This window comes from Ptychodera flava, chromosome 12 (assembly GCF_041260155.1).
Source record: "Ptychodera flava strain L36383 chromosome 12, AS_Pfla_20210202, whole genome shotgun sequence".
NCBI lineage: Eukaryota > Metazoa > Hemichordata > Enteropneusta > Ptychoderidae > Ptychodera > Ptychodera flava.
The window spans coordinates 20,441,827-20,458,557 of record NC_091939.1 but is presented as its reverse complement, the minus strand read 5'-3'; the positions used below and the strand labels follow the sequence as shown (position 1 = coordinate 20,458,557).

The following is a 16,731-nucleotide window of genomic DNA, read 5'->3' as shown; positions in this document are numbered from 1 at the left end:
GTCCAACTTTACCATACAATGGATTTGGGACAAACCATGGTGGTGAAAGGGTTAAGACATCACATGCAGATGCTAAACAAAAATTACATGATTACTGATCTCTCTACAACAAAGGACACACTTCACTGCATACCTAGGCATCGGTGGAAAAAATGAATTAAATTTAAAAAGAAGATTTACTGTGAGGGAACAAGCATCATGCATGCACTTGGTCTGGAAAAAACCCATCTTTGTCCATAATAAATGAACTTGGTATAATAAAGTGCCTGTGAAAAAAAATCTTGGTATCAATGTATTGGAACAAGATGATTAGCTAGAATTAAAAAAATAAGATGCAAAAAACAGGCAGGATTGTCATTTTGGTTTTCTGTTTTATTTTGCCAAGCACCAGCAACTGTTTCACCCAACTCACCTGAACCTTGTCATGGTCCTACCATAGATTCATATCATGAAATGATAATATTGCATAACATGAATATCTTATATGTCCTATGGCCTGAATATCAGACTAAGGGAGTGGGCTATGTTTGCATATCAGACTATGAGAGTGGGGTAGGTGTGCATGTGTAATTCAAAAAACACCTGTACGTACTTCTTCTATATGACTTCAATGTAAAAACTGATGACCAAACTGTACAAACAATGGGTTCCATTTGCAAATTATTGTCACTATCACGACAGTGTTATATCTTACTTCACTATGGGGGTCAGTATGCGTGCAATGTACAAATTTTACTATTTCTCACACAAATGTATACAAAACAAAAACAGTAAACTATAAATCTGCTGACATGGTTGAAGGATGAAATCTAAAGGGTGTAACTAAATGCATAGGGATAAATGTTGTGATCATTTCAGAGCAATAACATTTAAGTCACTATTATCTGTTCAAAAAACTCATACTTTTGCAAATTATGCACAATTTGGGTAAACAAATTGGCCATATACCATTAGCAATGCACATCACTGTATTAGATCTCTCTGAAAATAGAACTGGTGCACCACATACTACTTCAGTTCTAAGCTACTTAAAATGGGAAAAAGTATATAAAAATATTGTGAAACTGAAAAATATCACAAAACAAACTAAAACACCCACAACAGTAAAACTTGATCCTCACCGAAATGCTGTTTCTACCCTGAAATAAAATTTTGATAGTGGATGAAAATATTGAATAGAGAATGAAAACTTGGATTTTCAAGGTATTGGAACTCATGGCTGTTGTAGTGCATTGATGGTCATGTCAAGGTTGGCTTAAAACACTCATCTTATATCTTATATTTTTAGACACGTTATCATTTTCTCTCAGTGATTACAAATTACTAATCATACCAATTCATGCCACAAAGATGAAATGGAAAAAATTTAAAGAAACAGATTTTACAGTCAGCAAATATGACTTTCTGTTGTAGAACTTGACTCTTTCACCACCCAAATTCCTCTGCAGAGATCCAACTTTGCAACATAGAATAGAAGAGAGTTGGGTCAAACCATTGTGGTGAAGGGTTTAACCTGTTATGTTCATTGGTGTGATTAAAACATAAACAGTAGAGGGGAGGGGGGAACTGTCTATGATTAAAAGAAACTCACCCCAGACACAGAACTATCTTCCTAAAATAGATTGAAAAAAGGTAAGTACTGATATAACTTGATAAAGTATATGTAAGAACACACCACCACATCTGTAGAAACAAAAGTGAGCTACCTCATAAAACGTGATGATTTGTGTTCAGCTATGCTGTTATTAAATAAATTTATTAAATTAAAAGGGAGAAACCAGCACACAGCAAGCTGAACATGCATGGGGGAAAAAAACAGGTATGAATCATAAATAAAATCATTTAACTGAATCATGACCTGCAAAACTTGTGTTCAAAACATTACACCAAACTCAACACTTAAACACTGGTCAAGCTTTCCTATTATAAACATTTGGTCTAACTTAATTGTTTTTTTATTGTATTGCTGGATGTGTTTACATCATAGTGGGGGGGGGGGTAGAAGATTTTAACTGAGGAGACACTGTGGACTCAATGTGCTGGGTTAATAATTAATAAGATAAATCTGTATATTTTGAATAATGTTGACAATGTATGAAATTGAAGTATTTCCAAACATCAGAAATGTAAAGCTGATGTTTACATGAGGTTGGTCTGTTGTTGCAGAAATTGTTTGTCCTAATTGGTGATAATTAGTTTAAGATATCAAAAGTTTGTGTCAGTCTCTTTTCTTTCAGTTATTTTTTTAGTGAATGCAAGGAGATGTGATTCTTGATTTAGTTGAATTTGGTGCAAGTACCGTAGGCTACTACTGTGATGCCTTGGACCTGTTACTTATCAACTCTCCGTGGGCAAATAATTGAAGGTACTGTTTCTTCTATCATTGTTTAAGATATTGGGTCTACATTCGCTATTGATTACGATGATAGTCAAGGCGTTTAACTTCTCTTTGTGTCATTCTGTTTTAGCAGGTGATCTATTGATGGGATGCTGGTAATAGCTAGAAAAGAAAAGTTGATATCTTTATTGCTTCACATACAGTCTATTGACCTATAAAGTAAGTAGCACACAAATTTTATGATACGCAAAGCCATCATCAGACTGCATACTTACCCCTACAAGCTCCTTGTCTTCAGCATTGATTAGCCTATCGTAGAAGACGCGCAGGCATTCGTTTCTCCACACTCGCACAAATGAGACAACACTGTCAAAACGGTCTGGGGTAGTTAACAACAATCCTTGACAGACGCGAGACAGATCTCGCAAGTTGAAGATGTAGTGGAATTTGGATGGGGTTGGAGGCAACTCTGCAATGATCCTATTGTAGAGGTCTAAGGTACATTGAATAATGGTCTCGGCTATACCTTGGATGGCGTCGGAAAATGCCTGGCAGTGGCCCTTCAAGATTGACTCATAGATGTGTTTCAGTGAGGTCTCCGAGGGGAAGGTGATGTTGAAGACGGTGAAAAGAGAGATGAATCGAGGGTCAACTTCATTTCTGCCACCTCCTGGTTTACCCATGGAGGCAAGGTATCCAATGTCCTTGATGTTTTTGAAGGTCAGATCTTTGCCTCTGTCATACATGCCACCCTTCTCTAGCAGCAGTTTCAGCAAAGCTATGGGCTGCTGTGTACCATACTGGTCAACCTGGGAGGATAAGATGAAAACCATGGTGAATGCAAAAGGTTTACAGAGATAAAATCTCAATGTACATGGTATTAAAAATATCTAACATGGTGTAAAAATGATTTTTGTTGGTATCAATAACTTTAACCCTTTGTGTGCTATCATTTTTCCCAACTAAATTTTAGAGCAACATTTTGCCAATTTTTATGAATTTTTGTGGAATTTTTGTATATTTTGGACAAAAATTGGTATCACATTTCAATGACTACAGTTTTAATCAAAATTTTGGCAAAAAATCTGAAAAAAAATTAACGAGGGGTATATTTTACAAAGGCAACAAAAAGGGTTAATATTAACTGATTTCACTGAGACTACAGCATAAAACAGCAAAGTCAACTATGACTCACAACAGTGGGAAATTTCAGTGAATCAATTTTGCGACATCACCATGTTTAAAATCAAAGGTGAAAATTCCATAGGTTGCAATGTCTGTCGATGTAAATATTCATGTATTCGGCATGATTAGGCAAATGCGCACTGACCCTGAAAAGTTTGTTCTTTTAAGTTTTCATTAAAAGTTTTGTCTTTGACATTCTCTCACCTGTGGCATGTTCATATCATCAATAAAGACGATCAACCGTTTGCCTGGGGGCGGACCAAACGTATCCTTGGTTCTCTTTTCAACATTGGCCTCCAAGTTACGCTGCACATCCATGGATGAAGTACGGGACGAAAAGTTGATGTTCATGATCAGCTGTGGAGAAAGGACAATAAAATTGGGATTGTGTTAGATGTATTTTATATACTGGAGAAAAATTTCTTAGAAATGAAAAATGATCGTCTTATTTGTGTTAAGATTAAACTTTCTTAAAACTTGCCTCACTTCCGTAGTAAAGACAAGTCTATGACTTGTAACAGGATAATAGTAATTTTTATTTCACTTCAGGCCACCGGCCCTATGTGTTATGATATAAATTCAAAAAATACATTTGGTCAAAGGTACACACAAATTAGAGATTCGCCTCATTTCGTGCTTCAAAAGCATAAAATATAAATCTACTCATATTACGGATAACATCCGCCTTATCTGTGCTTAGCAATTGTACAAATTTGTCTATACTTGGTATTACTTGGTAGTAAGCAGGAATATATTTTCCCTAAGTTCCTTATTCAAGGGGCACACAAGTAAAAAGTGGAATTCATCCTCAATTGTTTCGTTGTCGCATGAACAAACTCTTTCTTCTCTTGCACTTCTACAACGTCTACCTTTCTCGATATTTAAATTGTGCGCTGAAATTCGGAATGAAGTAAATACAGTTTTGAAAATTGATTTCATTCGAATACACAAATACTTTTCTATGGAAAGTGACGTTTTAAATAATGAATATGTTGCAAGTCGACTGTAACTGTTTACAAGGCCATGCCAATTTGCATTTCAATGTCTGTGCAGCGTTGTTTGAACAAAAATAGAAACGCCTGTTCGTTGCCGACTCCTTGGTTGAACCAACACTCAGCAAAGCCATAAGAAAAAAGTATATTTTTGAAAGCTGTTGCCCAACATGATTTACCTTGCTCTGCCATTTCATATTGCAAACAATATGCATGGTAAAGATACCTATTCGATTTCATTTTTAAAAGCTTCAACCAATATTTTAACATTTTGGGCAATCTCTTTGTTCTAAGTGTAGTTCTTCCAAGTTCACCCCTGGCCGCAACATCTACGACACAATTTTTCTGTCTTAAAAGTCTCTTACAAAATTTGACATGAACCCTTTCTACGTTTTGCCCTTCTACATGTCCCCAGATCTCACATGCATAATTCAAAATCGGGAGTATTTTAGTGTCGAATATTTTCAAACAAATGTCAATAGCTTCGTCTCTCAAATAATCAATCTTTGTACAGAGCATGAACAGAGATTTAGACGCTTGATCAGCCAGAACCTCCTGTGCTTTCGTCCACAAACCACTGCATGAAAAGACTAAACCGAGATATTTAAAGTATGATACAACAGTTACACGTCTCCCTTTGTAAAACCACTTCTCATATTTTCGTAAAGGCCCTCCGTTTCTGAATACAATAATATTTGTTTTGTCGAGATTAACCTTTGTTTTATATTTATTACAATACCCTTCAAGTTGATTTAAAAGTCTCTGTAGTTTGATAGCAGTCTCTGCAATTAATACCAAATCGTCAGCGAATAAAATATAAAACACTTCTACCAGACCTAGAGAACATCCATCTATCCAAGAATCACTTTTAAATTCTTCGTAAATGTCATTAATAAAAAGGAAAACAAAAAACGGGGAAAGTATACAACCTTGTCTTACACCATAGGGGCAATTGAAAAACTCTGTTAAGCCGTCTCCCGCGAGTACACAAGTTTTGACATTGGCATATATAGCATATAAGGCTCTAAACATTTTCCCTTTCAGACCCGCTTTTCCCAACTTAAAGAACAAAGCCATTCTATCCACCCGGTCAAATGCCTTTTCAAAGTCTATAAATGCGCAGTAGAATCTACCCCCTTTGTGACAAAGATATTTTTGTATAAGTGATTGTAGGATAAAGATATTGTCAATGGTACTGTATCCTTTTCTGAATCCGGCTTGTTCCTCTCTAAGAGGGGCAGCATTTTCTTCCCAGTACTGCAACCTGTTATACAGAACACGAGTGTAAATTTTACTGATAATTGGTAGTAATGTAACGCCCCTATAATTTCTAGCTTGGTGTTTGTTCCCCTTTTTAAAAATTGGAAATATTATGCCCTCACTCCATGAATCTGGAAAACTCCCACTATTAAAAATCTTGTTAAAAAGTTTACAAAGCAGAGGTGTAATTAGTTGCTTACAATGCTTGAAGAAATCCGTTGGAATGCCATCAATACCTGGGCATTTATTGGACTTTAAGCACTTGATACTTTCAAGAATTTCTACTTCCGTTATTGGCTGATCAATTGCTTCAGAGGTTATGTCATCGGGGTCGTTGATTGGACAAGTCGCCGACACCCCTTCCACAGTATCCTGAACAATTTTTCCATTTCTTTCCACAAGTCATGAAATGTCCCTCTACAGTGGCTAATTTCTGGATTGAAAAGCTCAGAAAAGTAGTCAAACAGGCACTATTTGAAATTGTTTTCGGGGGAGAGCTACGACAATTTTTGAAAAACGACCAAAACTTGGATGTCTCATTGAACTCAATAGGTTCCTAATTTCTTCAACCTTTTTTATTTTCAGATTTTCTCTCTGTTTTTTATCAACTTTTTGTACTCCCCTTTTTTAGTCTTATATGACTGAAGATCAGAAGGATTATGGGTGGCCCTATAGATATTCAACTTCCTATAGACATCACGTCTAGTACGTCGGCATTCCTCGTCAAACCAACTGTCCGATGACTTATCTCTTCTGCGGTGATACAATGGTTTGGAGTAGGCGTAAAATAAATCATTAAATTTTCGAGCAGAAATATCTACGTCGTCATCTGAATAAACACTGTCACAGAATGCTGATACAAGAGACTCCATTTCTGGTTGATAAAACTCTTGAAAAAATTATCAGCCTCCAATTTGTACTTTGTGAATTGCAATCCCTTTTCAATTTTATCACTTTTATCATCAAGGTTTGCCAAATCAGTGCTCTTAGTTTTTACGATATTTACATCAACTATCATTTCCAAAGGGAAATGATCCGAGTCAATGCGATTGCCAATTCTAAAATCAAGAATGTTATCAAACATTGATGTGGAAACAATGGCGTAATCCACGACACTTTGACCAGCTCCTGACATGCATGTAAAATCTCCAACTGGGTCGCCATCCGCTCTCCCATTGACAATGCATAAGGAAGTTGATTTGCATAAATCCACCAGATGCTTACCATACACATTGCATTCGTTATCACAATTCTTTCTACATGTTTTATGCTTTCACTTGCATAATTATCTACATCAATAGGCAGATAATCGATATTGTCAAGTGTAATGCGCTCATCTAAGCCACCTGTTCTTGCATTAAAGTCCCCCAACAACAGAAATTGACAATCATCCAACTGGCTCCGGAAGGAAATCATATCATTTTCGATATGAGTAAAAACATCGTCGTTGGAATATTGCGATGAGCCTTGTGGGGTGATATAGACAATACCAAGTATAATTGGCTTATTTGGTTCATCTAATTTAAGCCATAAAATGTCACTTGAACATAGCTCATTTTTGAGTTGTTTAACATAATTCAACAAGTGTCGTTTCACAAAGCAAATAACGCCACCACTTGGGCGTCCTCTTTGGAAATTTAACTGTCGAATCGATTCAAAGCAAATATAATCATCTAGAGAAAAGGCACCTATTTTTGTTGCCCAAGTTTCGACCAAGCAAATTATATCATATTTTCTGATAAAAGAAATAAACTCATTGTCGTACCATTTATATTTTAAACCCCTAACGTTCCATACAAGAAATGATAATGGGGAACGGTGTACATCCTTTTTTGAAGAAGGTGTATTGTAGCCTTTTGCAGTCCTTGGGATTTTAGGGCTTCGGCCAATGTCCTATGGGCTATATCTTTGTCTTTCTTCTTGTTCTCGGGAGTGCTGTCTCGCAGAAATCTCCACAACTTTTTCTTCTATATCGTCGTATGTGTAAACTTGGCGACCGCTCCTTTCTGATGTTACTACCAACTTGTCATAATACACTCTTGCTTTTGCAGTCTTGTCCTTACTTAACAAATCACGTCTCAGTGAAAATAGTTTTCTCCTTATAGCTCTTGTACGCGGTGCAAAATCTTCATCGATGGAAATTGTTGACCCTTTCAATTTGAACGCACTGCTCAATACTTGTTGCTTGTCTTTGAAGTATGTGAACATGGCAACAATTGGACGGAAGCCACGTACAAGTGGAGCATTGGTAATACGATGCACTCGTTCAAATGACATGCCTTTATCGATATCCAGCTTGTCTCGAATTACTTCTTTAATTTTGTTTTCTGAAGCTTCCCAGTCTTCGCTTGCAGTTTCTTGTTCCACGCCATAGAACACTAAATTACATCGTCGTGTTCTGTTGCTGAGTTCATCGTTTTCTTTGCGTTGTTTTTTCAGATCTTTTCTTGTCTGTGTTAATTCCTCTTTTAGACTTTTCAGTTCGTGTTTGTCTGTAGCTTGCTCCAACTTATCTAGTCTGTCTGAGTGTTCATTACTTTGCTCTTCTATGCTATTCAATGTATCTTCAATGTTGTCCATGCGCTTCTCCAATCTGTCAAATTTGCTTTGATTTCTTTCGAATCTTTTGCCAATTCATCAAGTTTATGCATAATACATTCCACATCCTCTTTGGTTACTGGGCTATCTGCAGAGGGTTTTGCTCGGGGTCCTGGGTTCACTTCAATATTGCCGATAATCAGTAATACCAAGAAGCAAATCCGAATCGCAAGGCTCACCTTCGTGTCATTCCATTGAAGATTTGCATACACGTTGTCGTTGAGCTTGTCTTTGTTCGCCCGAGCAGGGTCGCCGCCACCAAAAATACCAATTTTCGCCCTATACTGGGCCAAAGTGACCCCCATTTTCTCTCCACAAGTTCCAGACTATTGTTTACAACTACTGGCAATCTATGGCAGGAAAACCATAGCCTTTTTCGAGTGAAAATAACGGGCTGGTTTTCCGACGCCTGCAGACAACCTGTTGCACGGTTTGGCAACCTTTGACCTCTTCCGTAACAGGATAATTTACAGTATTGTTAAGGATTTCATACTGATCAGTGTCACATATTTGACAGTTCACCATAAGGATTCCAATGTGAATAAGAATATTGGTGACTTGAATATAGTTCAATTACACGTGTGTACATGCACAGCTTGGAGTGAAAGCACGTCTGTCTGTCACATAAAAAGAAAGAATTCAAGATCTTTCTTCCATATGTGTTTGAACTCCTTCATAAAACTTACATGTGATTCCTGATCCATTTGTCTGAGGAAATCCTGAATTGTAGCTGTCTTGGAAGTTCCAGTCTCGCCAACAAACAGCACAGGTCTCTTGATCTTGATTTGCTGCTGCAACAACCAGGTGTTTCTAGTGGTGTCCACGGTGGGCACCAGGATCTCATTGTACTTGCGTTCCGGATCATGGACGTATTTCGGTACCAGTGACTCCCAGGGCTTCCATTTCACTTCTTCTTGATCAAAGAAGTACTCATAGAGAGTTGGGTGGTTGGCAGGTAACTCTCCTGCGCCGGCCAGGGTCTTGTCATCGTCCTGCACGGATGCCATTGATGCCAGGTATTTAACATAGCCATCAAACTTGACACGGCCATCTTCTAATAGGCAAGCACCCAGTGACCAGTAGAGGGCTTGAAGGAAAACACACTCTAGGATATCTGGCTCTGTGATTTCCGATGTGATCAGAGAGTCCAACATGTAACTTAGTTGGGTAACCTGTAAATGTAGGAAAAGAATGAAATCAGGACAATTCAGTAATTGGTACATCACTGTATTGTGTCTCAGGGAGACGAAATTAAAGTGCTTGAAAGCTTTTCATTTTTTGAGAAACAATTTGTGTTAACTTTCTTGTTCTATGAAAGTCTGAAATATATTGTTCTTTCATGCAGGATACTTGCCATTCAGAATTGAAAGAGAGGAAAATTTTCTGGGATTTGGTTCTTTGCAACAAGGCTTTGCATGGTGACCCTCACTTCTTTCCTGTACAGATTTCACATCAAAGTCATACAATGTACTTTCTTTGAGAAACCAACTGGTATATCTGAGAAATTTCTCAAATCAAAGTTTAGTGACCATGATTCACTTTTCACAAAATCATACAATTTACCCTGCAGGGGTCATGGTCAAATCTAATAAATGGGTGGGTAGGATACACTTCATGGATTAATGACTTCAAGCTTTCCTTCAATCAAACATAGTAAACTTTTTCTGAAATGGTATAAATGTTTTCAATCATGGGTGCAATTTTATTGCTGTGATTTTTAAACATGCAATTGGCAAAGTTTTTGCATAGTTTTCTGGAGATTGAAAGTGTGATTTCAATTGGTAAGGTTACAGTGCATGTACACGGATAATCCCATGAAAGCCTTGATATTTTCACTGAAAAATCACTTACCAGATTGAGATACACTTACCAGATTGAGATTAGTGAGTGGAATAATGGTCTTCATCTTCTGTCCCTGTTTGCCGTCAACGATGCCCTCTATGATCATATCCATGCATGATGGCACGTACTTTTCAAAGAAACGTTTCAGATCTTGCTGCTCATTCTTGTTCTGTCTCAGATTCAACCACTTGTCCCAGTATGGCTGGTAGCCCAAATTCTTTGGGTCAACGTACACCATACCACAACGAGACACAGTAGCAGGTGAGGCATACTGTAGATCTCCAACCTGAGGCAAAGCATATCATGCAAAATCAGTATTCAGGGCACAATGATAAATTCCACTTTTAATCGCTAAACAGAGGATATTTTCTGTTTACTTACATATTTGAATGGGTAATTTGCATAACAATACAAGAAAATTGTCAACATTAGTACACTGTAGCAGTGTAAACCTTTGAGTCTAACTACAGAATACTGTGAACAATGCTGCATCCAAAACCCTAAAGTTTGCTATCCATTACCTGTGTGGCTAACAATCGCTGACACTTGATTTAACACATCTTGAAGGTCTGCCTCATCCCTAAACTTACCTCAAAGAGTAAAGCACAGTGTTTCTGCAGACGGATACGTTCACCGTTGGCCAGGGTGAGCAACTTGTTGTCGTCCATGACCGAGTTCATGTTTTCAACCCACAGTGCGTCTACATCACCATCAAACAGGATGTACTTCTTCTCGTTCTTATCCGTGGGCTTGTTGATGTCACGGAAGATGTTGGAGAGGAGACCGTCGGTCCAGTCTCTTGTCATGGGATCCAGGATACCATACAGCTCTATCACTGACATGGCCTTGGCGTTCAGGATGAACAGCTTGGTGTTCACACCAAGTCTGTGATGAAAATACAAAGGTAAAAGCATTGTTAGGAGCAGAAATTCATGAGCTGGATATTGCATGAAAAACCAAATAAAAATAGACCAGGCTATTTTTTTGACTATGTGTACATCAAAGTTTGAGATGGTAATATCATTGTGCTACAGCTTACACAGGTATACTTGGCACTCGAGTCTCCAAATCATGTAATTACCCATTAACTTAACTAAGCAGTTTGCTGTATGCCCTGGCGTTTATATAAACAAGAGTCTGTTTTATTGTTTGAAGACTGATGAGTAATCTACCAAACTAAGTGGGCAGCTCCTCCACTGAGTGAACTGATATGCCTATACTGGAACAAATTTTTGACTAGTGTGCCAAACTATACCCACTTCAGCTGTAAACCTATCTGAACATGTGTATATTGAATGTAAAAATAAGATAGCCTATTTTCTTGTTGTCTTTTGGACTTTGAAAGGTTTGCTGACTCACCTTGTTTGTGACTGACAGAGTGTGTTGATAACTACTGATTTACCCCCTCCTGTTGGACCTACTACCATGGTGGTGTGTCTTGTCAGCATGGTTTCATACAGCTGGACAACTTTGTCAACCTGTACAGAAAAGTGTAGGTTTTCAGCATGAACAACACCAGGATATTGCTGCACAAGTAAAGTCTTAGAAAACTACCTTGATCAAAAAATTGTTGTATCTACGTGATTTTTATACATCTGTAATTTTTGTCATACATAACTAATGTTACTCTACCTTGATTTCTTTCATGTTGATTGGTGTAAGTACAAGAAATGACATTAAAACTTCATGTGGTGAGTATTTAGTGTCTAGGAAATGTTTCAGTTTTGAAATCGTATGTGTTGTGCACTTTCTTATTTGGTGCTACATTGCTGTACATTCATGGAAAAACCCTCATTTACAAACATAATAACATGCTCCACCACAGACACAAACACAAGTACGTGCTGAAGGAAATCTGTTATCCAGTTAGGCAATTATATACCTGTTGTTCCAACATGATGTAGTTGTTGTCAACCAGAACCTGTTCCACTGCATCATTGAAGTTAGGATAGCGGACACGGGGCACATCCAGTCCTGGGAACAAGTCTGAAATCAACCCCAGGAAGAGTGGCACGTCCTCGAAGACAAACTTGGGTTGGTTCATATCACGGAGGGCTCTCATCAACACAACATCCTGAAATGTACAGATGATGACAATCATGTAAATCAAGGCGATGAAAATATACATTTGAAATATACACATGAAAGTATGGGACATGTTGCTGTTTGATTCACAGTTCAGAACTGATCGAAAGATTGAGCAGAATGCATACATGTATGATTCATAATTGGCATTTGACAAAATCAGGTAAGGTGTAGCTTTTTTATTTTTAAGGTGTCAAAATTAGCAAGGTGACTTTGTGTGCAGGAGAAATGAAAAGTCAGACACTTCACCGATGTGTAGTACATGCACTCTGTTCTGATATTCATGGGCCCAAACATGTTTTGTGAATACAGAAATATCGCTTTCATGAATTTGACAGCCTGCCATCATGAGATGAAAACACTGGCCCATACCTCTGGCAGCTCAGCAGCACCTCTCTTGAGTTCACCAGCCATGACCAGCACAGATTTCAAGGCACGTAGACCAAAGTCATAGTGGTGCTGTTTGGACAACTGTTCTTTGGCCAGTTTGTACAGTACTGTCATCTTCTTGGCCAGAATCTGCAAGAAAAGAGAGAAAAAGTGATTCAATATTCACAATGACATGATAAAGGCATTTAACCACATTATGATGATAGAATAGGTATGAATCCTTTTCTTTCCTATCTCAATCATGCATCACATTTTTCACATCTTAGAGTTTTGAGATTTGATGCATGAGGGCGCTCTTCATTATCCTGACTCTGAGCGGGGATCATGGAGAGTGCCTTGAGTCAATAATCTTTCAGTCTTCTCAAACCACTATTCATTTCACACTCATCTGCACGGGCAGCATCCTGAAAGCACTTTCTTCCGATGCTCACCTTTGCCATAAGGAAGCCTTCTGAGAACAACATGATCTCACAGATCTGTTGCAAGTCGGGGACGATTACCACCACCGGTCTGAAGAGGGCTTTTACGCTCTCTGGCAGTTCTGTACGGCCAGCATAACCTGGGTTCATGGTGATGAATATACCCATGCGATCATCCATTGCAATCTCACTACCTTCAAACTGAAATAAAACAAAAAGAAGAAATAAATTTTTTCTCCTTCTGAATGCTTTTGTTTCTGAAAACATAGAAAGTGGGACTAGAAGTGTTCTCCTACTGCTATGGTTTTACATTCTTTTGAACCGCACATAGACATACTGTATGGGGCACGATGAAAAACAATCTGTGCTATACATGTACTAGAAGATACAATACCACTGAATATATGTTACAGCACCTGTTGTTCCAATCCGAAAGTTGTCTGACAAAGAATTACAAACAATGGACTGATACATCTTGCAAAACTGCTGCACACTGAATCGAAGAGTTCTTGAGTTAGAGGGCACACTGGCCACCCTCTTGTGATAATGGACTCACCTGGAATTTCTTGAGGTGGTGGATGAGAGCATTTCTGATGGTCTGGATTTGTGATGAGATGACAGACAATACAGAGACATCAATACGGTTGAACTCATCAAAGCAACCCCATGCACCGCACTGGCACAGACCAGAGAAGATCTTACCGATTGCCTGAAACAGACCAAAACACAACGATTGCTGAGTCAATATTGAATGGTGGTCAAAAAGACCAGAAGAGGAGCTTTATCTGGAAAATCATCAGAAACTAAAAAAAATATGTTTAATATCAATTTAAATGTTCAATTTTAGACAAAAATCACCTCAAATGACAGAGAGCTAAGTCTTATATTCATCATTCTTTAGAGTGTCAAATTGTATGATCAGAGCTCTTTGCAAAATTTACAGAAACAGGGGCATGTAGTATTGATAGACATGTTTCGTTGCCCTGTTTCCTTTAAATTGAACTTCAATACAATAAATTAGATTTTAAATACACCAAAGCAGTCACAGGGATTACCAAGTCACAACTATTTTGTGCCAGAGGACAATTTCAACATGAAACAAACTCTGTAGTTAGCAATTTTTGTCAGATTTGAGAACACTGCTTGATGAGCTTAGAACTACTGTGACATTTCTGCTCTCCTCAAATGTGACTTTCTTGATAAACCAAGGCAAAGTCCTGTATGATGACTGATATTGAACACTGAACCCTTAATAAAAACACTAATAGCCAAAACCTTAAAATATCACTGATTTGGGCTTGCCACTTACCTTATAGTCCATACCCTCACCACAGTTTGTGACCACACAGAGCAAGCCCAGGGCCTTGCTTAAATCCTTGGTTGTTTCTGTCTTGCCAGTACCAGCAGGCCCTGCTGGAGCACCTCCCAGTTGCATGGACAATGCCTAATTACACAATAACTATCCATTAGTCTATTAAAACTACATGTATGCTATGCTTATGGCATTATAAAATGTTTTCCTGATTTCAATTGCAGGTAGCATCTGTAACATACAACCATGGTATCAATGATAGTAACATGTATGGTATTGTTCGACACTGGCTCTTTATGTAAATCATAACTTTTCAGTTGGAAATTCACAAATGAACAATTGAAAATAATTATTGGCATTCTTAGCCTTATGAACATAAATAATCTTTTGTTATTTTTTGGATATTCACAGCTGTTTTTTTAATGGAAACTTTGATACAAAATTTGTAAACAACCAGTAAAAGTCTGAAAATGCACAAAAAATATTTACAAAGTCACTTATAGTGGAGTTTGTTTGTGTTTCAAACTGACTGTCATTTGAATGAACATCATGCAATATGTGTTTTCCATCTTTCTTACCTGTGTTAATGTGAGGTAGATTCTGTCAGTGAGCGGTGTGATGACAAGTCTTCCATTTAAACCCATGTACTCATAACCATATCCAAATGAACCAGTACACTGTTTGACCATCAGTTCATCAGATTCTTTATCCCAGTAGAATCTCAACTGGCTTTCCCATTCAAATTCACGGGAATCCATGATACTGGTAAGGGAGAGAAATTTTCCATATTAGTGTGTCTGCCACTTCATATAGTCATTTTTTCTTTTACAGGTGTAAGAAACACAGTTATTTGACCAAAATTGGTTAATTCAAGGATGAAAGCTGTGAGAAAACAGACTTACCTATCCCTGACAAATCCATCGATGATGTCTCTTGCATGTACATCAATGATGAGTACAGTGTTGAATTTCATACGGTCATTCTTGGACAGTGGAGATCGCACCTTAGAGATGTTGAGGAAGTATGGAGAGTTTTTTGCATGAGTAGAAGAATATTGTATGGTTGAACAATTATGGAAAATACAAGTCCCAATAACCATTATTGGGACATATATTTTCTCTATGTATGTTTTCCAGTTTTGTATTCATATGTTGCTTCATCATTATCCAGCAGTACTATAACGGCATGTTAAAAAATAAATTAAATGGTAACAATACTTGATTCAAATCTGTGATGAATCAGATCAGGTAAGAATATTTTTCCCCTTTCTGCTTACCTGCACTACAAGGTCATCGATTTGTTTGTGCATCTTCTTGGCGTAATTTTTCATGGCTCCTTTGTCTCCTTTCCTGAACTTGTTGAAGACGTCCTCAACTTCCCAAGTCCACCAGACCTGGTTGCCAGCCAGCACAACCATACCCTGATACAGGTACATCCACTCCACTCTGCCATGAGAGAGTCAAAAAAAAGGCAATGTGAGAAAAATTACATTCACAAGATCAGACATGTAAGTTGATGTTACTTATGTAGGACTTTTATTTTCAATTACCAGACATGATGATTTTACAAGGTGGGCTTAAAGCAAAGTGTAGGAAATAATAGGTAAAATATCAGTAAAAACATCCATTACACACCTTGTTCTGCCATCACCGCCGTATGTAAACAAAGCCTCCTTTGTGATGAGTCTGTTGGTTCTCCTCATTTCATTCAAGACGTTTGTCATCCAGTCCTCTACCCTGCCCTCAGCTGGTATTTTCTTTCTGAAGTCCATCACCTCCCCTTCAGCCGATATCATGGCTGCTGCGTTCAGTTCACTAGAACTGGCACTCTCTTCAAATCTCAGCGAAGCAATGTTGTCGTACATCTACAAAATGACGGTGATAAAGATGAAGAAATGAATGTAAACAGAACAATTTGTTACTCTTTCTGAGAAGACAGTATGTCTTAATAAAAAATAATGACAAAATTTTTCCATAATATGGATACTACAATAAAAAATGTCTGTTTAGCTAGCGTTCTATTTTACCCAATTTTAGCTACTTTGGTCCCTTTGCTAATTTTAAATGCCCCTTAATTAAACTTATCCCTGTATTTACTACTACTAGGATGCATTTTCAGCTAAATTAAAAACCTGTTGATTGCAAAGAAAATCTGAAAATGCTACAAAAGCTTGCAGCTAATTTGAAAGTGTTTTAAAACAAGTTTTTATTTTGGTCAGTCTTTCCTTGTTTTGCAGGACTTGTGTAGAAAGAAGTCTTCAAGAGTGGCGGTCTAAAATATTCCATTAAAAGTTACATATAATTCTATACT

At 37.7% G+C, this 16,731-nt stretch overlaps 1 protein-coding gene across 2 annotated transcripts in view; it reads right to left on the bottom strand.

Moving 5' to 3' along the window:
- LOC139145363 (dynein axonemal heavy chain 10-like) overlaps window positions 1–16,731 on the bottom strand; it is a 66,445-nt gene that overhangs the window by 24,844 nt on the left and 24,870 nt on the right. For both annotated transcript variants that reach the window (XM_070716482.1, XM_070716483.1), the window contains 15 exons: window positions 16,056–16,285; window positions 15,698–15,866; window positions 15,324–15,424; window positions 15,000–15,183; window positions 14,419–14,553; window positions 13,666–13,818; window positions 13,122–13,310; window positions 12,673–12,819; window positions 12,098–12,289; window positions 11,575–11,693; window positions 10,806–11,100; window positions 10,244–10,501; window positions 9,060–9,545; window positions 3,728–3,880; window positions 2,614–3,147 (listed from right to left, as the gene is read on the bottom strand). In XM_070716482.1, coding sequence (XP_070572583.1) covers window positions 2,614–3,147; window positions 3,728–3,880; window positions 9,060–9,545; window positions 10,244–10,501; window positions 10,806–11,100; window positions 11,575–11,693; window positions 12,098–12,289; window positions 12,673–12,819; window positions 13,122–13,310; window positions 13,666–13,818; window positions 14,419–14,553; window positions 15,000–15,183; window positions 15,324–15,424; window positions 15,698–15,866; window positions 16,056–16,285 — 3,345 coding nt within the window. The remainder of the gene's footprint in view (window positions 1–2,613; window positions 3,148–3,727; window positions 3,881–9,059; window positions 9,546–10,243; window positions 10,502–10,805; window positions 11,101–11,574; window positions 11,694–12,097; window positions 12,290–12,672; window positions 12,820–13,121; window positions 13,311–13,665; window positions 13,819–14,418; window positions 14,554–14,999; window positions 15,184–15,323; window positions 15,425–15,697; window positions 15,867–16,055; window positions 16,286–16,731) is intronic.